Source organism: Perca fluviatilis, chromosome 2 (genome assembly GCF_010015445.1).
Source record: "Perca fluviatilis chromosome 2, GENO_Pfluv_1.0, whole genome shotgun sequence".
Classification (NCBI taxonomy): Eukaryota; Metazoa; Chordata; class Actinopteri; order Perciformes; family Percidae; genus Perca; species Perca fluviatilis.
Window position 1 is genome coordinate 30,958,498 of NC_053113.1, and position 22,824 is coordinate 30,981,321.

Below are 22,824 nucleotides of genomic sequence, written 5' to 3' on the forward strand. Positions count from 1 at the left end.
CATCAGTGTGACCCTCCACGTGTTGACTGTTGACACAGGCAGAATTTGGGCTGCCGCACTGATAACAAGGACCTTTATAAGTCAGATGAGAGGAGAAGTCACTATGCAGACCCCTGATCCTCAGGTAAAGGCAAGCCACTTCTTCACTTATTGATCTTCTTCTTGTCTTCTGTCTTACACCAAGAAGGGAATATATGTAAAGTGAATTATAGATACAGGAAATTCTTACGTTTTCTTTTTCATCTGTCTCTCCACAGAACTATAAGCATGTGTCTAGTCAGTGTGATCTTCGCCCTGTCATTCTTGACAACTTCAGGTATACATTGCTCCTAAAATGCTGTTTAATACACTTTATTTTGTAATGTATTTCTTTTTTTTCATGTATGTTTTCTTCGTCCGTAGCATATCCACTTCATCGTAACACCAGGGAGGCCACCTGGAATGATTCAATTGCCAACCAGGCTCATGACAAGACAGAACTCACAAAAGATGTGGAGTAAGATGACTAAACTACTCTAAACTTAAAGACTGTTAAAGACCTGAAATAAATGTGCATCCATACACTCAAGTCAAGGTGAAATATTTAAAGAGAAACCATTTCAAAATACTTTCTAAATCAGTGCTTTTGTCTCCCTTCACTCAGTCAGATCTACAAGAGCCACATAGACAGCAGCAGCCTTTACGACCCAGATAACCACAGCAAAAACCCTGTTGCAGAGGAGATGCAAGGAAAACTTATCATGGAGTCAGAGCGTCTGCGTAACCGTCTGCGCCAAGAGCTGGCCGAGCTACGCGAGAGGTTGTCCCCATCTCCAGCCCACCTCAGCTCCACTCTGGCCAGCATGAGGGAGCGCTTGGCTCCCTTCACCCAGCAGCTCCAGAACTCTCTCAGCAGCAACACCCAAGATCTGTGTGGCCAGCTGAGCCTCTATCTGCAGGGCCTGGAGACAGCAGAGGCCCAGGCAGAGGCCAGTCCGGCTCTGTATCAGGAAGCCTTCCACTGGATGAGCCAAACCCTGGAGCACAGCAGCTCCGAGGTGGCTAACCTCATCAGCGAATTTCATACTAAATCCGTAGGGGTGATCGAACATCTGAAAGCGATCAATGCTAGGGAGCAAGAGGCAGCCAAGTCAGAGCACTGGCAGGAAATTAGCTCCAGGTTGGGACAGGAAGTGAGTTCTATGAGAGTGGAGGCACAGAACAGAGTGGGAGCTCTCAAGGCAGAGCTTACTGCTCTTCTAGAAACTGCATGGCCTGGTAAGGCTGAAGTGACAGCCAGTTTGGAGCGGTTCTGCCAAAATGCAGCCCTGCAGAGCCAAGTGTTTCAGGCCCGGATGGAGAGGATGTTTCAGGGGCTGGAAGAGGAGCTGGAGGTCAAGGGAGCCTCCAGCCTGTCTCCTTCTTCCTCCTCCACGTCCACACAGCCAGGTGGCTATTTGCAGGAGGACTTCTCAGTTAAACTCTCTGCTCTGATCCAAGACATTCTGCACTCAGTGTAGTAACTGAGACTACTTTACATTTTTACAAAGAAACTATGAATTAACCATTATGGTCCTATTAAGTGTATCATTTGACTTGTATTCTAATCCATAAATGTGGTTCGTTGTTTGCCATTGTACCAGCAAAGTAAGTCTGTAAATATTTATGAGTGTTTGGTTTTGATTGATATATTTGTTTCATTCTGTATGTGAATGAGTGTGTAAATGTCAGTATATCTTTATGTAATATACTGTAAATCACAAAGTGCAACGTCAACCTGATTTCAAACATTATTTTTAATATGTACAAAACAGATCTGACTTGTATACTGCAGATTACAGTGCTCAAAATATATATCTTTGTATATATGTATATCATTGTTTTAAGAAATGACGTTCTGTACATGATACCCAAAAACTAGTGAGACTGTCTGACTGGTAGGAATGTGTTATCAAAAAACATAAAATATTAAAATTAATATCTGCCTTACATAGTTAATGTTTCTTTTTTTACACATAGTTCAGGTTTGATTATTCCGTCATAACTGATAAATGACTGCTGAATGCAGATGCAGCAAGTATACAGAGGAGGTTATGTAAGATACCAGTGTGTTTGCTGTATTTCCATGGTCACCAGACAAGCACATTTGATTATTACTGACAAATCACAACATTATCAGATTAAAATTTTTTGTTTATTTAATTATTTTGTATTAACCTTTATTTTACCAGAAAATAATCCCATTGAGATTCAGAATCTCTTTTTCAAGGGAGTCCTGGCCAAGACAGCAGTATAATAGTTCCATATTAAAATATATAGTGAAAAACAGACAACAGAAAACAGAAAAAGACAGTTGGCAATTTAACATTATCTCTCAACATAATCACCAGCAGCGCTCAGTAACAGCACATGTGCATTTAGTACACAAATAGTCCTTTATCCTAATTTTAAATTGTGTCATTGTTGGTTGGTAGTCTAATTTAAGATGATTCTGCAATTTATACCAGGATGAAACTTTAAAGGCACTTTCACTGAAGACAGTTTGGGGAATGTCATACATGATTTGCCCATATGATCGAAGATTACATTTCCTGGTGGTTACTTTAGGAGTCAGGAGAGAACATAAGTAAGGAGGCAGTTTACACAGTATGGCTTTAAAAAGAAAAATATACCAACGCTCCAACCTGCAATTGTGCAAAGAAGGCCAACCAACACTCTCATACAAGCTATAGTGATGAGTACGAAAACTAGAATTAGTTACAAATCTTAGTGCTGCATGGTATACAGAGTCCAGCATTTTCAAAGAAGATTGATTTGCATGCATGTATAAAATATCACCATAATCCAGCATTGACATAAATGTTGCTTGTATAAGTGTTTTTCTAGCGTTAAAAGAGAAACAGCCTTTGTTTCTATAATAGAAACCCAACTTTACTCCTTGATTTAGAGAAGCACATCATTTTTGTTTTGTCAGAAAGTCACAATATGCTGTGAGGCGACGAGGCGAAGACAATTTGTCATTTGTCATGAAGTAATCCTCCCCCCCAATAAAACTTCTTCAGGGTGAACCAGCCACCAAGAACCAGCAAGACAGCAGCAGCCAAGCCAAACACCAACCCCACCACCAGGCCCGTCACGTTCACGTTATCCCTCTCTGATGCCATGTTATTACCTGATTCACACAGGGAGAGATTAATGAAGATTGCTCTTTGGGTTGTTGTAACATCTTCCAAGGTATAAAAATGTATTTCTAATGGTGAATTTGATCACAATATACTCACTGTAGGCAGCTGCATATGGTATGTCTGTAAAAAAGGAAGATACGAAAGAGAGTCAGTGAAAAAGTCTTTTTATCATGGTTCAATATAGTAGTGTTTGTTGCTGGTTCTTACCTTCTCTGGCAGTGTAAAGAGGTCCAACTGAAACAGTGGCAGATTCGCTGGTTTCTTTTCCAAAAGGAGTCACAGATCTTTTTCTTCTGTTGTTACAGGACTGAAAAACAACAAACATCCAGTTGGATTTAGTTTGATATATGTTAAATGATGTAAAACTATATACATTTTAAGTTTAGGAAATAACGTGTGATGTACAGTACATGTTTTATTTTATGATGAAATTGAAAAAGAAGCAATTAAGACAAATTGGGGTGCCCTGGTCTTGGGGATTTGAGGTGCCAAACATAAACCACAATGTCCCTGGAATGACCAAGGACCTTTGTTGTAGTTGTTTCCTATCATTCTCCATACCTGTCATCTCCCTATAATGTGTCAGTGTGGGACTTATAGTAATATTTCCTATATAAAGGGACACCCCCCCTTTCTCTTTTGTTGATTATGTTAATGCATTGTTCCACTCCTTCATTAGCTTGCACAATATATATAATATCCAATAACACTGGGACAGTATGCATGAGGCATGGGTGAGTACAAAGGCACAGGCGATGTGGGCAGTCATGAGGGGTCCTGCACAATTCAGTAAACACTGTAGTTAAAATCCTGAATGCAGCCGTGAATGAGGCTGAGGCCGTGAATGTGTGTGTTCTGTGATTACAGGTGAGCATAGTAGTTGCTAAGGTGTTATAGTATACTAATACAGATGTGAAACAAACATACATGTCATAGTTGATATCATAATACAATGTGAGTTATGTGACGGAAAAGTTATTTAGTACATCTCTGTGCGGCCTGTGTGAATGTACTGTGCTAGACAGTATGAGTGCAGGTTATTTGAATACGAGTTACACTAGTAGGAGTAAACACTGTACTAAATCCTTAGTTAGTGCAGCCGTGAATGAGGGTGATATGTGTGTGTTCTGTGATTACTGAAGGAAGAAAAGAATTCACGTTCTTAAAAACCATGAATGCCTGGAAAATGCTTCCATAAATCCAAGTGTGTAACATCTGCTATCTAATAAGGTCATAAAATGCCCGGAAAAAAATACTCGTTCTCCAGACATTTCTAGCAATCCTATCAGAAGCAACTGTTAGGTTTCAGGTTTATTAAATATTTGAATGTGACTAACTGACTTTAAAGCAGAGTCATTTGTTCTTGACTACTTACAGACAACAGCACTTGACATTTGCTGGGCTCACAGAGTCTCAGCATGCAGTGCAGATAGATGCTGGACTTTGCCTGGTCGCGGTAAGCGGTAAATCGGAAGGCCTCAAAGTTAAATCGGGCAACCGTGGAAATGCCATTGCTTGTCACAGATGTCCTTGGGTCCACTGAACAGCTAGCAGAGAGCAGAATTATTGAAATAGAGTTTATATTTTAAAAAGTGATATGCAGGTTTAATTATGTCCCCCATGTAAAAAGCTAATAATGACGTGTGCGTCCATACCCGGCGAAGAAGTTGAGCTGCTCATTTTGTGATATGTTGTAAGGAGTGGGAGTGGCAAAGCATTGATCCAGCAGTACATAGAAACTGAAAAGGGGCCAGTAGGCCAATGCGTTAGTTTGCTACAAGAAAAACAGTGTGCTCACTTTTATTTCAATATTTGTTTTCAGATAAGCAAATTCACTATGAGCATCCACTCATCCAAATGGTCTTTTACTTACTTTCCTGTGAGGTTAACAGCTTGGACCTGCACATAGATCCTCGTTCGTAACGCAAGCCCTGTCGAAGGTACCACTAATGGGAAGCCATAGTCAGAGCCCTAGAAAAATAAGAAGTAAAATAAAGCATGAGAAATTGCTCTCTTAGTATACTAAGTATACTATATAGGCTATTTCATATACTTACATTAAAAACACTCATTTTCAGTGTATTAATGAAGGTTCCGTTATTATTGCTGATCGCCACGGACACTGAGGAGCTAAAAAATCATGGAAAAGAAAACGACTATGAACAAATGCTATGTGTTGCCTGAGACAAAATGGTAACATGGTAACAGAAATATCCCTTTTGCACAATGTAGGCTCTATTTTAAGATGTTACAGTTACTCACGTCACAATCTGTGTGTTGTTGAGGAGGTACTCCAGTGGGTAGCGGCAGGAGAAGTGATAGTAGAGGTCAGTGTTGTAGCTGATCAACCCCTGGTCAGAGTTCGGTGTGTCAAGGAACCCGGTGATGATAACTGACTGGATACTTGAGAAGCTGCTGAAGGGGCCTGTGGGGTCCGGGGCCTCATCTACAATCTGGACAAGATGACAAATAATATAATCAATACATGACCGTCTTTGAAATTGTCACAGAACCCTAAATAAAATGTTTATCCGAATCCCTGTTGCGGTAAAATCACTGGAACTACTTTGTTTGATTATATGTCAATATCTCCCTAAACCTTCCAGTAATTCATTATTATTCACCATCTTCTACCAAAATCTTTCAGACCTGCAGAGACTGGCGGCAGGGGTTATCCTGGCTCTGGTTAACAGGAAGTTGAAAACGGACGATTGGAGGGTTCACACTGGTGTCGCTAGAGCCCTGGCACGCCGTAGTGTTGTGGTTCCCATTCAGAGCCAGGTCTGTGCCCATGAAGCCCGACCACTGAACCGTGCACATGTTGATTTCCAGGGTGATCATACTGGCGCCACATTCAACTGTCAGGTCTGAATTTTCTATCAAAACATGGAAAAAGAGAAACCAAGAAGGATGATAACATTTTAAGATAGTTTTTTCCATTGGAACCAGAGGTTAAATTAAAATGATCCAGTTGTTGCTGCTACTGCAGAGACAGAAATGAGGGGAGAAAGTCCATTACATTAAGCACGGGGGGAAAGTCATTTTCTCAATTTGTATTTGTCAACAAATACTGTATGCTTGATTTGTGCAGAATGCCCATATAAAACAAAACCATTTGGCTCAGTGAACGTAATAGTTAACCTACCTGGGGCCCTGTTATACTGAGATGAACAGTTGTAGAGACTCAGAGCTGGCTGCACAAGCACAACCAGCAGAGGGAGCCAAAGATGGAGAGTCATGCTGTCTGGAGGAGACTCAAATTCATAAATTCTGTATTTAGATGGAGAAAGAAATATGAATAATAAAAAAAAAAGTCAGAACAGATGCACAAACATGATTATTTAGAAAAATCACATATTGGTAAAAGTAAAATTTTTATGTGACTATAATTTTCAGTATCAAATTTTTTGCAAATGTTTTGCCTAGCTGAAACTGTTGACATTTTCCCTAAAAAGTTGCAATTTAAAATCAATACATTTCAAATAGACCTAGTCTTACCTTAGCTCCTACCTGAGTAGGTGTCTCAGAAGTAGTCATGCAGGGGGCTTTTATAGTATTTGACAGCCTCAAGACATCTAAAACCATAGAGGTGTGACTCTCCTCTTTTCAATTTACAGATCCCTGTGCACGCACAATCACACACACACACACACACACACACACACACACACACACACACATACACACACATACACACACACTTGCACGTTTCTACCCTGACTTCTCGTTTTGACGCCAGCAGCTCCAGGCAGGGTTCACTGTCAGATCTAAAACCAGCAGATTAATGATTGAATGGGAATTGACACAGATCCCTCAGGTTAACTACAACTGCTGTTTTAGGTTTCCCTCCATCAATAATGACTATTGAAGGTGAAATAAGGGTTTAAACTTGGATGCAATGAGCATATTCATAGTAAATAAACTCACTGTACTTCAGGGAAAGAAGTGCATTTTGAAACTATCAACATAATTGTCCATAGTCAGATTTCATCCATATTTCATATACATACACTAAATTCAGGAAACTTTACTAAAGACCTGCAGGTGCTTGATCAGCACACTAATGCTATTGGTAAAACATTGACTGAAAACATCCATAATAAATTCATTTTATATGCTAATTCTGATTGTACTGTATTGCTATCTTCTTTAATTAATAACTGAGATACTGTGCTGCATTCCAAATAAGTTGCATCAACAACTCTACAGAAGTACATTTTTCAAAAACATTGTGCAGAGATTCACTATCTTGAACGAAGGATTCATTTTCTTGAGAATAAAACGCCTTGAATTGTTGAAAGGTGATCATTCTCGCCACAAGCAATAAAGTCCTCTTCCAACCAGGATTAACCTTTGTTAATATACCTTGCACGACAACGCTCTCTGCTATTGTCTCCATAGAGTTGCATTGCAGGTCTCTATAGCTATAGGCCACAACTGTTGCTGCTCAACTGAGAAGCCCCATTGTTCCTCAGAAATATAGAATGAAAAGGAGCATTACTGTTTTTGCTAAAGTGCCCATGGTGAGAGGACATTTGTTATACTATCCACAGATGCGTCAATCTTTTACAATATCTTCTGTCCTCGTCTGCGTCCGGCGATGTTACCTCTCAACTCGTTGGCCATTCTTCTGCACTCTTAATCACATTCTCCATTTCATGTTCTCCTCTGACTGCATGGGTCAAAGATAATGTCTGGATGGAGATGTCTGTAAAATAATGTTCACCTGTCCATAGGTCAATGGGTCTGGATAAACAACAAATAAATAGATAATCATGTAAACTGCCAATAGCACATAGTTTATAGCATATCATCACTCCCCAATGAAACCACCATGTAGCTCCAATTTTAGGGATTTTGATAGACAAACGGAAAGATTAAGTGTTCCTTTATGGGGTAGAAATATGAAAATGTTCCTACTTCAGATAGCTAAAAATTGATTTTTAAACAAAAATGATATAATAGAAATGAACCACAAAGCAACCATTTCTTCAGTAGGGAGGCTAAAGTTAGATACATTAGACTTCCACCAAGAGCGAGAATGGTTACTGACACACAGTATAATGAACATTAGAAAACAATGAAAATGAGGCCCAGAGCGGGCAGAACACTAGTTTTAGAAGAAAGAGGATACACTGGGAAGGCATGGAGATACCTTACTGTACTCTGTGAGCATGTACAATAAAGCATATCATTAGAATAGCTAAAGACCCCTCAGGGTGTGAATATAGCATGTCACATTGACAACTGTTCGCTACCTCAGAATAATAAGGTTCTATCTGCGTTCAGATCAGTTTTGAGATATTGAGGTTTAAAGTTTTAGCATTGCAAATAGCAAAACTGACAAATGGGGCACATTTCTTCATAGCACCAGAGTTACATATTGATTTGATTTGATTTGATTAGACTTTATTGTCCACCTTAGTGGAAATTTGTCTTTGACTTCTCCGACAGATATACATCAATGACACCAATTTAAAATTACATTAAAATACACACAGTTAACAGTACAACACTAATACCATCAACATGCAACAACAGGAATGGAAAACAGTGCAGACGATTAAGATAAGGTAAGTTTCGATCTACAATTAACACATTTAAAATTTTAAATTAAGTTCATGTATGGCATGGGGAATAAAAGTTCTCTTATAAATGTTCCGACTCGCCCTTGGAACCCTGAATCTACGGCCAGATGGAAGCAACTCAAACTAAGTTTAGTGGGTGTAGGGTGTCTGCTGATATCTGTCTGGCCTTCCTGAGTACCGCATTATCAAATACATCCCCAAGCTGCCTTTGTGACTTGCCAATCACCTTCCCTGCTTCTTAAGCCCCTATATGCCATCTCAAGAATGTATTGACTGACCCCGAAACTCCTCAATTTTCTAATTAAAAACAACTGTTTGTTAGCTCTCTTAAAAATACTCTCTGAGTTAACATTAAAACTTAAAGTGCGATCAATGATTGTACCCAAATACTTGAAATTTTCGACCGGCTGTTAAGTACAACAGGGTTGAAGTTACTGGCCCCTCTCGGTTTCGTTTGTATTATAAGTTCTTTTGTTTTAGTCATGTTAATTTCCAATTTAACAGTCTGACACCAGTCCTGCAGTAAAGTGACTTGGCTAAAGTAAGCTTCCTCATGTGCTGCATTATTTTCTGTGAGAAGTCCTACCAAAGCCATGTCATCAGCATATTTAAGTAAACTAACATTGGTACTGTGCACAGTCATTTCATTTATATAAATAGAGAACAACAAAGGTGACAACTTGTGGTGCTCCAGTATTTATAACAAGCTCCTCTGAGTAAACCCCATTCATTAACACTCTCTGAGGGCGGTCAGTTAAGAAACTTCTAATCCAGTGAATGAGCCCGCCATTCACATTCATCCTATGAAGTTGTTCTAAAAGAATATCAATTTGCATAGTATTAAAAGCAGAAGTAAAATCAATAAAAAGAACCTGAGCAAGCGATTTTGGTTTTTGCAAATGTTTAGCTATTTGATTTACAAGAGTAAGAGTTGCATCCTCTGTGCCCCTGTGTGGCCTATAGGCAAATTGAAGGGGGTCAAGTTGATTCTCAACAGAAGACATTAAATGGGTGCTGACCACCCTCTCCATACACTTAGTAAGAGTGGAGTGAGTGCCACTGGTCTAAAGTCTCGAAGGACTACAGCCTTCAAGACTTTAGGCACAGGTATTATTGAGGATTTCTTCCATGAATTTGGAAAAACACCACAATTCAGCAAAATTTGAAACAGCGGAGTAAGAACCCCTTTAAGCTGTTGAGAGCATACCTTTAACACCCTTCCTTGAAGGCCATCAGGCCCCAGGGTTTTATTTGGTCTAATTTTAGAGAGACACCTGGCTACTTCTTGTTCTGAAAGCTGTATATGTTCATAGCTACCAGTCTGATCACAGGTAATATATACACCATGAATGTATACACCATATATGATCACAGGTAATATATACACCATGAATGTATTCTACATCTGAGATACCAAAATTCTACATGAATTGAAAATTAGGGTTTTTGAAACAGGTCAATTGTAGATAGAACCTTTTAGTTATAAAAACTAACAGCCGCCTTGGATATATGTGGTTCTATCTTCAAAAACAGAAAAAGGAACAATGATTATCAAAGAATTTGGACTGTTCAATTTATATAATAAAAAAATATTTGTATTGGTTAATATGTTAAATCTTCATGCATTCATGCACTTAACACTTAATTTTTCCAGTGTGTCATTTTTCCTTTCATCTTTCTTATTCAAGATTACAGTAAGTTAAATGTAAATGAATGATTTAAAAAAATGCATGGTCTGATGCATGTCAGGTCCTTCAGTTTATCAAAAACGAGTTGAATGAATATTTAAAATCAGTCTTTATTTTGATAGTTTATCAAATTATTTTTAAACAATTTAAATGTAAAACGCGTCATACAACATTACACATAGCAATACTGCCACTCATTCAGATAAAACTGATCAGAAATGTTTTGCTTATGAACAAGGTATTTCAAACCCAAGACTGGTTACTTAAAATGGAGCTCATTTGAGATGCTGTGCTGTTACTTGCAATGAGGAGATAATCACTACCAAAAGGCTATCTATAATACCAGGCTATTGATAGTGTGCTAATGTTAATTTTAGCCTACATGTAAAAAAATTTAAAGATTTTTTTGGGGGGCTTCTGCCTTTATTATACAGTGACAGTGTAGACATGAAAGGGGGAGAGAGATGGGGGACGACACGCAGCAAAGGGCAGTAGGTAGACTTCGAACCCGCGCCGCTGCAGGATCCAGCCAACACGGGCGAACGCTCCCACTGGGTGAGCCAGAGGCCGCCCCAATTTAGCCATCATTTGGAGGCAAGCCCTAAGGTACAGTGGGATTTTGTTTAAGTAATATCTTTCTTTCTCATGCTTTTGGATTCTGCTGAAGACAACTTTTAAAAATAGCTAATGTTAGCTAACGTTAGGTAGCGTTAGCTAACATTAGGTAGCGTTAGCTAACGTTAGCTAGCAGTAACTAGTCTTAAATGAATATGATACAAATCAAGTTGGAAATGATGTTTGGCAAGGAAATGATTGGATATGACTGGATTTACATTTGCATTATAGCGTTTGGATTTTGCTGAGGACAACTTTTAGAATTAGGTCATGTTAGCTAATGCTAGCTTTCTCATGCTTTTGGATTCTGCTGAAGACAATTCATAGATATATATCTATGAAGACAATTTAAAAAAAATAGCTAATGTTAGCTAACGTTAGGTAGCGTTAGCTAACGTTAGCTAGCAATAACTAGTCTTAGAATATTATACAAATCAAGTTGGAAATGATGTTTGGCAAGGAAATGATTGGATATGACTGAATTTACATTTGCATTATAGCGTTTGGATTTTGCTGAGGACAACTTTTAGAATTAGGTCATGTTAGCTAGCGCTAGCTAACGTTAGCTAGCCGCTAGCGCTAGACAACCTGACGCCATAAAGAGACAGTATTTGATTGGTCCTTCTGTAAATATTCCAAAAGATGATTGGGCCACATATAGAACCTTATAACTCCAAGTTTGAGTGTAACTCATGGTGTAACTCTGTAGCTAGAACATTTTTGTTTTCTGAATTAAAAAAAACCACCCAAAATTAATTTTATTTAAAAAAAACACCTTAAATAATGTTATACCAGAGTAAGAATATGTAAATAACTAAATTTTGACTAAAATGTCAGATTGAACCTTATTATTAACATATTTACTCAGTTACTAACTGAGTAAATATGTTTTTTTCCAACATTGCAGAGGAGTTTTTGTCTAAGCGTACATATATATTTACCTTGTAGCAATAGTTAGCTAAATATATTTCCTTATTCTTCAAGCATATGAAATAAGAAAAATCAGTTAGTGTAATTTAATGGTAGAATAATCATCCATATCCACAAGTAAAAATACTGAAACAGCACTATAAAAAATACTCCACTACAAGTAAAAGTCCAGCATTCAAAAGTGTATAATACTGAAGTATTGCCAGCAAAATGTACTTAAAGTTATAAAAAGTTACTCAATACAACTACAATGTCCCATGTGACTAAGATATTATTATGACAACATTAGATTGTTAATACTAATGGATGACTTTAGTATTTAACTATTGTAGCTGATGTAGCTACTCAATATAAAGTTATTTCAGTCCAGTGGTTCACAACCTAGGACCCAAGATACATCATAGGGGGTGTGAGGTAATTAAAAAACTAAGTTCTGATACTCAAATTTAACAGTTATATAAATGAAACCATCTGAGACGTTTAGAGGGGAAATGTGTCTTTGGTGGAACAACCTGAAACTTGAACTCTGTTGAACACTCAGAAATAGCCCCCACCCTTACACTGAACAAAGTCAATCAACACTCATTTTCGTCATGTATATTTTCAATCCCACAATTACAATATTGTTATTAATATATTACCATTGCACTGAACTGCCTTGCACTACATTTATATTTAAATCTTAAATCTCACACTATACTCATATTGCACTATTCCTTCCCTCTCTTCAATTGTTATTGTATATTTTTTGTAAATCTCTAAATTCTATTGTATTGTTATACTGCATATTTAACAGTATTTTTTTTTATATTCATTACTGTCCTTTCTGTTTTTATTCTTATATGTTAAGTGAGTGTTGTACTTTGAGAGCAAAGATTAACCAGAGTCAAATTCCTTGTTTGTTTACACAAACCTGGCCAATAAAAGTGATTCTGATTCTGACAAGACATGGAGCCACAACAAGATGCAGATTTTTTTATAAACTGTCAAAGTAAAAAAAAGATTGGAAACTGCTGGTTTAATCTTTAATATTGTAAGTAACCAGTAACTCCAGCTATGTGAGACAATGTAGCATATTCAAGTAAAGTACCATTACTATAAAATTGTACATAATTAAAATACTTGAGTTGAATTGAAAAACAAATAGATTTGTTTCAAAAGTGAATAGGAGTTGTTGCTCGGCCTCATTTCATCAGTAGTTTGGTGTCATCTGCTGGCCAAAATTAGACAGAGCTCAAATGCCTCGTTGTTGTCTCCGTCTGCTGGACTCGTGATTCACCAGCCTTGAGGAGTGCGAGCCAAGAGACACAGCTTCCTCCTCTTAGCTATTTTTTGCCTCAGCACCCCTAGCAGCTTAATCTGACAATATGTCTGCACTAATACCGAAGGTGGAATGTCTGATCATATATCTATTTTACAATTGTTATTATTTTAAATGTTCCCTTTTTGATGTGTCATGTGGCCATCCTGGTTGTTGCTGTATAGTTTCATGTAAACCCATATGGACACTCAAATATACAAATCAATCTATATACAATGTTTCAAATACTCATGCCCCATTCAAAATGTTTAATTGCATTTAATTATAACACCTGTATATAGAGTCCAACATTAAAGTCCTGATGTGAAATTATCTGTTGTGGATTCCTGTTTAGCACAAATAATCTTTGAGACAAGCTCAACCGTCACAGCTCTTCATCACGAGACAAACATTTGTGTGCATCAACCCTTAATCAAATAAGCTTTAAAAGGCTTTGAAAGACCAAACCAAGGAAAAATCGTTCGGTCACACATGACAAGCATCCAGAGGCTCCGTCTGACAGCAAGACTCCCGCAGGACAGACAGTCTTGTGTTAACAGCCGAGAGAGACAGATAGAGAGAGTAGTAAACAACAAACACACTGACAAACAGTCTGTGATTGTCTGTCCTCTCTCAGCTCAGAGCAGAGAGGTGCTGGTGTTTATTACTCGGCTTCCAATGTCTTCTGTTGATGGATGTTATTAAAAATTACACAACATAAGAGGACAAACTTCAGGCTGTGGTGTTCAATCATGTACTGTACATTGTGTTATAGTTCTAGATACAATGACGTGGGCTGCAGATAAAGGCCTCTAATAAACAAGCCTATAAAAAGTATAGCATGGCAGAGCATCATTGTTATTTTCTCTGTTTTTTGTACTATTTTCGCTGTATATATTTTGCAGAGCAATTGTTAGTAGATATGTTTCAAATGGGAGGTTTACGTGTGTGTATTTTTAGATTAGATTCAACTTTATTGTCATTTAGCAGAGTACAGGTACAGAGCCAATGAAATGCAGTTGACGTCCAACCAGAAGTGCAAAAGAAGCATTAAATACCAAAGTGCAGGTGAGTACAGTATTCTGTGCAGTTATCTAGACGATAGAGATTAATTATGTACAACAGTGTATAGTTAGATAAATACAGGTTTTCCAGATTACATGTCTACATTGACAGATAAGGAGTATAGAGGGTTAAGTACAGAGAGTATAATTTTGACAGCAGTATGCCATTATGGTAGTGTGTTTTTAGGTTGTGGCACATATGTTTTGCAAAGATAAGGTACAAAAAATGTATTGTAGTGAGAGTGTCTAAAGTTTTCAGATAGCATTGTATCAATAACAGCGCTTCATTTTGGTGGTTGAAATGTGGGATTTAGTGAAACAACTGTATAGTTTGGGGAAATTGGAGGGATGCAATAAGTAGAGCTACAGTTTAGTAAATGGGTGACAAAAGCCATAGCATCACTGCAAAGCCCATAGCACATGATTCACATCATTTTTATACTCATCAAACCATTCAATGACTCTGACTTTGTGCAACCTGTGGAAGGGAATATTATGAAGTATAGTTGGATAAATGTGATCACACTGACCTTTTCCTCTAACGCAGTGGTGGGCAAATAGTGGGTTGTGGGCCGCATCTGGCCCTTTGATTAAAATATTTGGCCACCTAATAAGTTTTTACCTTCATAGTTTACATGAAAACATAAATCCCAATAAATATGGCCTAACGTGTTATTTCTACCCCATTTTCTGCTATTTGAACAGTGCATAGCGATGAAATTAAGTCCTATTAACTTACCGCATGAATAACACAAATAAAATCCTACAAACAACTACATTTAATAAAACAGCCTTCGTTTGGGGGAAAGTTTCAGTCTGATGATTTTGCTGGATTAAACAGTGTAAAATGATTTATTTCCGTTGCATAATCCATACGTCTGCTACAGAATTTTACAATCACTCATATTCTAGGAAATGAAGCTGCAATGCCTGAAACCAAACCAAAGCAATGAATAGGAAGTATGGCTCTAAAAAAAATCTTTTCCTCTTCCTCCTCTGCATGCTTTCCTGTTTCAATCTCTCTCTTCCTCTTGATCTTTTACTCTGTCCCTATCTCACTTTGTCCTGGCTGTGTATCTCATGGTGTTTTCACAGTGAGTCAGTTTCCTTTCAAACACTTACACTTGCTTCAAGGGAGATGTTTTTTTATTCACAGCCACATCAGACACAGATAAACTGAATGAACGGAATCACATCATAGCCTATGAGGTATAAAATGTTTACCAGACAAGAAAAAGGAAAAACTGAGATGTACTTTTAACACACACCATTAAAGTTTTTGAAGTCAGCCTTGTTTCTGTTTCTGCTTTCTCGCTTCATTTTCTCCTCAGAGCTATTTTTCCCCAGACAGCACTGTGTGTGTCTGTGTGTGTGTGTGTGTGTGTGTGTGTGTGTGTGTGTGTGTGTGTGTGTGTGTGTGTGTGTAGTGTGTAGTGTATTGTGTGTATGTAGTGGAAAAGGAAGGAGAGATACTCATTCTTTATTTTAATTCGGGGAGCATGATGCATAGTTTGCACAAAGACCTCTATTCATCCCATTATAATGACATTACTATATGTGGAATGGTATTTTGTTCATTTAGTAAAAGACACACGCTGCACAAATTCATACCTCAGTGGTTTGAGTTTACATCTTGAGGGAAAAGAACCACTGAAAAGCAACAATAGCCTATACTTTCTCTTTTTCAAAGCAAAAAATCTTGGACTATCTCACTCTTGATGTTTTTTTCCCCTCTCAGCCAGACGCCATATGCACGCCTCCGCTAGTCGACCCACTTTTGACTGGACAGACCGTTTCGGCTGCCTCTATCATTAGTCTGGTTAACACAGGATTTGAAAACTTGAAGTTTAACTTCTAACGAACTCGTTTACACTTGATTCCAAGACTAATCTTGCAACACACTGGGGGGAACATGTAGACATGGATTTTATGAAGCTGTTTGGCACTGTTATCGCCGTTTTGTTCCACCCTGGATCCGCGTCTAAAATAAATGGTAAGAATTTATTTCGGAGGAACTAAAGCTCCATTATTTTTAAATGCCACTGATACGGTGTAATACTATTTTGCTCCAAGGTAAGACTTCGACTTGTTTGTTTTTACCAAGGACGTTTTTGCAGTTTGCATATGCAGGCGCTGAACGAGGCTTTGCATTTGTTGTGGCCTAAGTTTGTTGTATATTTTTGTGTTTTCTTAAGTGGATTGAGGTAACGAAGTTGATACCAGAACCACCGTACGAAGCTAAAGAATACAGCCGGCCTGTTCGTTTTAATGATAACCAGGCTGCAGTCTTACACATACAGCAGCACGCGATGTGCTGGAAAATGAACATCAACAGGGTGTTTGCGATTCACATCAGTGATTTGAAGTCAGGATGTCACAGTTTTTCTCACTTTAATCTTATAGTAGCCTACCCATAACAATGCTGCAGTGCTTACTATAATAACAGCAGCATGTACTAACTACCATATGCAACAGATGCCCACATCCATAGCCTACTATCACTCATATTCTATAATCTATAAGGTAAAGATAGAAATGATAGAAGCAATGTTTCTAATAGAGATTAAATGTTTATTCTTTGCTTTTTTCTGGAAAAGAAAAAATAATTCCTCTTACATCATAATCTCACTTGTTTTCAACTCCTATACAACCTGTAATGAGGGCTCACAGGTAGACATGACTTTGTATCAATGGGTCAGAAGCAATAAAAAGGTTAGGAACCACTAGTTTAATTTGTTGTCTGTTTATTAGTTGGTATATAAACAAAAAAAAAGACCTGTAAGTGATGTTCCATCTGTGCCTTAGACCATCATTATTCATTTTGTAAAGCCATAGTTAACATACTTCAGTCAATAATTAAGCAACTCATTGTGCCACCTCAGCAAACCACTGCATTTCAGACATGTTCAGACTCCCATATTTAAAATCTCTCACAGTACACCACTGCATCAAAACTATTTTGAATGGCACAATACCAATCTAGAAAAAACAAGTCTTTTTTTAAGCCCTTAAAAATATAGCTTTTACACTGTAATTTCACTACCATATAGTTTACCCTACCCACGTTAGAGGAAATTGTGGAAAGACAGGCATAAAAGTTCTGGTTCCTAATTTGTCTGTGATGCTAGTTAGGTTGTTTATAATCTTCCTGCCATGTGGGTGTCACAGGAAGTCTTCAGAAAAAAAAAAACCTTCACTTATCATCTTGTTTTCTCCCTGATGCTGACTGTGGTGTCCAGGCCAAAGGATCTGTCGGCGCGGGACAGAGCGCCCATGCTACAAGGTGTCCTACATCCAGGACAGCAGGCAGAGGCTGACCTTCGAGGATGCCAGGCAGGCCTGCAGGTCGGATGGAGGCGACTTGCTCAGCATTGAAACAGAAAGCGAGCAGCGGCTAATGGGGAGGTTTATACAGCAGCTGCAGGCTGGAGATGGAGACTTCTGGATCGGGCTCCGGCGCAGCCCACAGCGTTACAGGGCAGGCACCACGAGCCCAGGGTGCCCCTCGCAGTACTATTGGCTGGATGGAAGCAAGGCCAAGTTCAGGTCTTTCTCATTTTTGTTTATCATTTCAGTCTTTATGTATGAATGTTTCGGCTGCATCAGTGAAAATGGTATGAGGGATCTCAGGGGACACAGCACACACAAAAAAGGAAATATCAGTGAAAAAAGGATGTAGTCAGATAATTGTTTGAAAGTGGTGCTTGTATGGGAATGATGGAATGTCTACAGTCCTTTGCAAGAATTTGGGAATGAGAAATTCAGATATAAAGTAAAACTGCATACAATAATGTGAACTGTCCAATATGCGATCCAATTTGCAAAATCTTGTTTGCTGTAGGAACTGGCATTGGGACGAGCCATCGTGTGGTGTTGAAATGTGTGTGGTTCTCTACTACCAGCCCTCTGCACCACCCGATGAAGAAGGTCATTTCCTGTTCCAGTGGAACGATGACAACTGCAACTCCAAAAACAACTTTGTGTGCAAATACCCGGAAGGTGAGCCAGTAGATCACACACACTGGGCTGTTGTACCTGGCTGCGCAGTGCTGAGAATTATTGACATTCGGGCACTCTTGGTTTTACTTAGTTCTTAAATCCACAAAATCTGAATTTTATCCATCCGTTCATCCAAAACCATTACTAAAATGTTTCCACCGCAGTCAATCACTAGCACTAAACAAGTAATGTGCAATTTTAAATGTTGGTTTGGCTCTGCACTCCGGAAACCCCGAAATCTATATACTGTATCTGCCTGGGTCTTCTTCTATCTTAAATATTTCTTTTGAAATTAACCTTTTTGGTTTATAGTCCTTTAAGGGACGTAAACACTGTAAAACAACCCTTCACTGAGTCTGTGTCCAGACTTTGTGGTGATATTTATATAACGACCTTAAGCATATTTTTATTTTATTTAAACAGTTTACTTCTCTGAAGACTATTTGAGGCTCTTTTTATTTTGTTGATTAATTTTTCCCTTTTTTCCCTAATGATTCTTTCTGTTGTTTATCTTATATTTTTTTCTATTGCAGATGTGAAACGGTTCTTGAATGTGTGCCTTTATGTATTTAATCATTTTATGAGCTGAGTGAAGTAGCGATGATTACATAATTTGTAAGGATTGAATGACTGATTGATGTTAACTGACTTTCCTCTGTCTTTTACAGAAAAAGTACCAGTATTTACTGAAGAAGGGAACACAGCACATGCAGGTACAACTGTACCTGACTACCCCACACATGCTGTCCTTGTATGCATGATGTTTCTTTGGGATAGATAACAAGTGACTGCAGATGTGTTTATACTTAGATCAAGAAAAGTCCAACTAAACCACCACATTACTACTTTACTACTTACTTTAAATGTTAAATTCTCTTTTGTGTAAATAAAGACCTATAGTGGTCACAATGTATTAATGTTTGGGTTGTACATTACGGTACATGTATGATGTATTCAGTCTTGTCACAAATAGCTTTCTGTTTCCCTTAAGGGTAGATGTTATTCAGGAAAAAATATTCAAAATAATAAGTTTTACAAAAAGGGAATCAACACATATTCAAAACTTATACAACACATGTATTCACATATACTATGAAAAATTTCAAATTAAGCTAACGGTTCATAGAGATGCATGTGATAACATCATCTAACAATAAGGACATTTAAAATGTGAAATTCAAACCATTAGGCAACAAACATGGAATTTGTTTTACATGATGCTTTTAATATTTCAAATCAAACTCTTAACATGTTTAGTTTATTGTTTCTTATAGTTAGATAAACAATGCCATGTGTCATATTTTTTCATGTCATATTCAACTGGTGAACTTGTTTTCTGATTGCTCTAGTTCCATCTCTGAGGCCAAACATATTGTCAACTACAGAGAGAGATGAGAGGATAAAAATAGGACTACCTGAGTCATCAGGTAAGAAAAATAAAATAACACTTATAAGTATATTTACTCTTGATACTTAAAGTTAAAGCCCTTCATGTTTTCAGGGAAACTACTAAAAAAGAATGTAGTAACAGATCGTGGCAGGCTCTAACTATTCAAGGATAAAGCTCTAGTCATCTAACAAGAAGTATTGCCAAGTAATATTCTTTCCTTTGCAGTGTCTCTCTCAGACGACACCCTGTATGTTTCCTACATCCTTTATGCAACTATGCCTGCTCTGCTACTGCTGCTGTTTGCAGCTGCTGGATTCTTCTGCTATAAACAGCATGCTAAGAGGTAAAAGCAGAAAAGTGCAAGCTGTCATACTAAAAAACAATACCATGTACTTATTTGTTGTACTGCAAACATAAAACATTGTGATTCTGGATACAGAGTAATACAATGACATATTTAGAAGCATTTTAAAAGAAAGAATTTCCTTTTATGCAGAAGATGTTAATATATCTGTGCATAATGCATTTATTGAATATTTATTTAATATATGGCACATCAATGCAGCTGTACTCCAAGCTCTACTAATTACTCAGTTCTGGCCAATGTGAGAACACATTTCCTAAGGGTACAATAACTTAAATACTTTTTGAATCTTTGGTCTTAGAAAAGTTTGTGGTTCAAAACAAGTAAGGTAAATGTGTTTTCTCACTTCATGTGGCCTGTAAACAGGTTCACTAATCAGCAGCATGTTGTGATGATCACACTGCACTCTTTAATGTCATTTCTTTCATATTCAGGAGGAAGACAGAAACAGAAAGCTACCCCAGCAGATCAAAACCGTGGACGTCAACAACAGCATCACCTTATGCCATACAAGGACCTTACGCCTTTAGTGACATTAGCAAACTGCCGCCTCACACTGCTCTGGACGGCAGCATACCAGCAGACATCATGAAAAAGTACTCCTGTGCTCCTTCCCAGGACTCCCGTTGCGACGACTATGAGAATGTGTCATGTGCGGAAAGGGAGAGCGGCTTTGTGACCAATGACATCTATGAGACCTGCAGAGCCCAGAGCCGGCAGACTGGTTGGGTGGAAAATGAGATCTATGGATAACACTGTTGATGCAGCCATATCTGGTCTCTGTGAGTGTCTGTCAACCTCATACCAGCTATAGAATGTGACCCAGCTAGACGGAGGAACACAATGTTCTCAATCCCTTTCTTCCTGTAAACCCTACTGGTTACTTGTGTGGTTCAGGCTAACTAAACATGCGTCTGTGTCGGCCTGGACTTAGACCTATCTTAAATAATCTCCTGTGTGTACCTCCAGTGCTGCATATTGAGCATCCAGCATCCAAAGCTGCAAGTCAGATAAATGCTTAAAGCAGGGTTTCCCAAAGTAATGTCGACTGTGAGTCCATATTTAGGCCCCAAACTTCCCAGAACCCCACAATAAAGAGTTCTCAAATTGGGAATCTAAGCATGGCATACCTTTGGATTCAAGAGTAATAAATGGGTTATATAAAATTGGTAATATATTTAAGATATTTCTAATAAATGTTATCATTAAACAAGACCAAGAGTCTGCAGGGATTCTAGTAGCTCTGTGAGGCTGTACTCAGACACAGTGGTGCTTTGAGCTGAATGCTAATATCAGCATGCTCCCAAAGACCAATGATAACATGCTGATGTTTAGCGAGTATAATGTTTACCATGTTTACCAATCATAGTTTTGTGTGTTAGTATGCTAACATTTGCTAATTAGCACTAAAGACAAAGTGCAGCAGATCTTGAGGGGAATTATTTCAATTCATCAAGGGAATCATTAGATTTGCAGATATTTGGTTATAAACCAAAGTATTAAATGGATTAAAAGTTAGGGAATCCAGTCCAATAGTTTAGACACTTTACTCTGAGCCACAAATGTCAACCTTATGGTGATGCTATAACATTGAGATGCATCATCTGGACAAATTCTCTGACAAATTATGTAACTTCACAGCAGCACGAAGGCTTTGGTTTCAAAGAATGATCTCAAATACGCATTACTGAGTCAGGGTAGGTTATCGTTACAGCAGTGCTCCTATATTTCGGCATGGTGGATTGCACATTTAACCATGGGTATAAGTGCAAATTTTGACGACTCACGCAAGGTTACTCATCTTGTAAAAAATCCAAAATAAACTATTCAGCCGCTTTCAAATCACGTCACTAGATATTACGAGACAAGGACAAAAAGATCCTGTTGTCTTTCTACAACAGTAGAGTTATCCTATTCAGGGACTATTCTGACCCTTTCTCTAAATCTAAAGATTGGTGTCTGCCCAGTGTAAGGCTTCCTGTTTGGACTCTGATGTCAGGGAACAGGACAGTACATGCGGAAACACTCATGACAGAACTCTGCTGACCCCAGTAAAGCTCAAAGCTGTGGGCTTTCCCAGACCCCACCTGACTGTGGGGGAAATTCAACCCTTCCACTGATCTGACAGTACAGAGAGTTTTTAGGAGTGACCATTTTTTGAGTATGTCAATGTCATGGATTAATTCATCGGTGTTTGCTTGTAAATGCCTGCCTTGTAAATTTGTAAAATAATCATGGATATACATTACTAAACACAAATGCCTTTGTTATTTTTGAGTGGACTGCTGGGTCTGTGTCTTAGAAATATGTAGCAAGCCCAGTAAGGAGAGGCTGAGTGTGTTCTTGGAGAATGTTAGACAGGAAATGCCAAAAGCACATCTGGAACTCTTACATTCAGGAAGTCTATGCGTGACAGCGGGGGCCTTCGGAGTGCTGCTCTGCCTGCCCGTAATCCACTACTCTGTGTTAGACTGTCACTGCATGAGCTGAAGAGAACAACTGTTGGGTGTGAACGTGTGCTGAATCTTAAACGTGATGTGATCTTTAGATGTCAAATAAAGTTTGGTTACAAGATGTTGTGGTTGCATTCCTTATTTAATAATAATGTGAGTATATTCAAATGTGTTTGTATTTGTGTAGGGGAGTGTCTGTGTGACGTTAGATGGGTGTGAATTAAAAATGTCTGTTACTAAAGTAAGTACAAATACTTTATGAAAACTTT

General features: G+C 38.2%; 3 protein-coding genes across 5 annotated transcripts; 2 read left to right on the top strand and 1 right to left on the bottom strand.

Moving 5' to 3' along the window:
* Window positions 1–61: 61 nt before the first annotated feature.
* On the top strand, window positions 62–1,968 carry zgc:162608 (uncharacterized protein LOC100037332 homolog). 2 transcript variants are annotated; one of them, XM_039818556.1, is made up of 4 exons: window positions 62–124; window positions 258–316; window positions 403–496; window positions 644–1,968. In XM_039818556.1, the coding sequence occupies exons 2-4, from the start codon at window positions 268–270 to the stop codon at window positions 1,497–1,499; spliced, it is 999 nt and encodes a 332-aa protein (XP_039674490.1). In that variant the 5' UTR covers window positions 62–124; window positions 258–267; the 3' UTR covers window positions 1,500–1,968. The 2 variants fall into 2 exon arrangements, with proteins under 2 accessions (XP_039674490.1, XP_039674498.1); XM_039818564.1 differs by having other exon boundaries at window positions 107–130.
* A 132-nt stretch (window positions 1,969–2,100) lies between these two features.
* On the bottom strand, window positions 2,101–6,826 carry LOC120570273 (zona pellucida-like domain-containing protein 1). 2 transcript variants are annotated; one of them, XM_039818545.1, is made up of 11 exons: window positions 6,675–6,826; window positions 6,310–6,434; window positions 5,814–6,040; window positions 5,427–5,617; window positions 5,222–5,294; window positions 5,038–5,135; window positions 4,820–4,903; window positions 4,540–4,711; window positions 3,372–3,471; window positions 3,261–3,284; window positions 2,101–3,151 (listed from the first exon to the last, which is right to left on the bottom strand). In XM_039818545.1, exons 2-11 carry the CDS (start codon window positions 6,401–6,403, stop codon window positions 2,997–2,999), a joined length of 1,218 nt encoding a protein of 405 aa, XP_039674479.1. In that variant the 5' UTR covers window positions 6,404–6,434; window positions 6,675–6,826; the 3' UTR covers window positions 2,101–2,996. The 2 variants fall into 2 exon arrangements, with proteins under 2 accessions (XP_039674479.1, XP_039674471.1); XM_039818537.1 differs by having other exon boundaries at window positions 6,663–6,826.
* A 9,110-nt stretch (window positions 6,827–15,936) lies between these two features.
* On the top strand, window positions 15,937–22,676 carry laynb (layilin b). The gene is made up of 7 exons (XM_039790609.1): window positions 15,937–16,342; window positions 17,589–17,895; window positions 18,191–18,348; window positions 19,017–19,061; window positions 19,698–19,775; window positions 19,964–20,081; window positions 20,537–22,676. Exons 1-7 carry the CDS (start codon window positions 16,270–16,272, stop codon window positions 20,853–20,855), a joined length of 1,098 nt encoding a protein of 365 aa, XP_039646543.1. The 5' UTR covers window positions 15,937–16,269; the 3' UTR covers window positions 20,856–22,676.
* Window positions 22,677–22,824: the final 148 nt, after the last annotated feature.

Bases quoted from the DNA above. Each gene is read 5' to 3' on its own strand.
- laynb (XM_039790609.1), top strand. From the start codon at position 16,270: ATGGATTTTATGAAGCTGTTTGGCACTGTTATCGCCGTTTTGTTCCAC. The intron at 16,343-17,588 runs GTAAGAATTTAT...TGTGGTGTCCAG, and splicing joins ATCCGCGTCTAAAATAAATG to GCCAAAGGATCTGTCGGCGC. The intron at 19,776-19,963 runs GTAAGAAAAATA...TTTCCTTTGCAG, and splicing joins AGGACTACCTGAGTCATCAG to TGTCTCTCTCAGACGACACC.
- zgc:162608 (XM_039818556.1), top strand. From the start codon at position 268: ATGTGTCTAGTCAGTGTGATCTTCGCCCTGTCATTCTTGACAACTTCA. The intron at 317-402 runs GTATACATTGCT...CTTCGTCCGTAG, and splicing joins GTCATTCTTGACAACTTCAG to CATATCCACTTCATCGTAAC. The intron at 497-643 runs GTAAGATGACTA...CCCTTCACTCAG, and splicing joins GAACTCACAAAAGATGTGGA to TCAGATCTACAAGAGCCACA.
- LOC120570273 (XM_039818545.1), bottom strand. From the start codon at position 6,403: ATGACTCTCCATCTTTGGCTCCCTCTGCTGGTTGTGCTTGTGCAGCCA. The intron at 3,285-3,371 runs GTAAGAACCAGC...CCTTTTTTACAG, and splicing joins TCTTTACACTGCCAGAGAAG to ACATACCATATGCAGCTGCC. The intron at 3,152-3,260 runs GTGAGTATATTG...TGTGTGAATCAG, and splicing joins ACCATATGCAGCTGCCTACA to GTAATAACATGGCATCAGAG.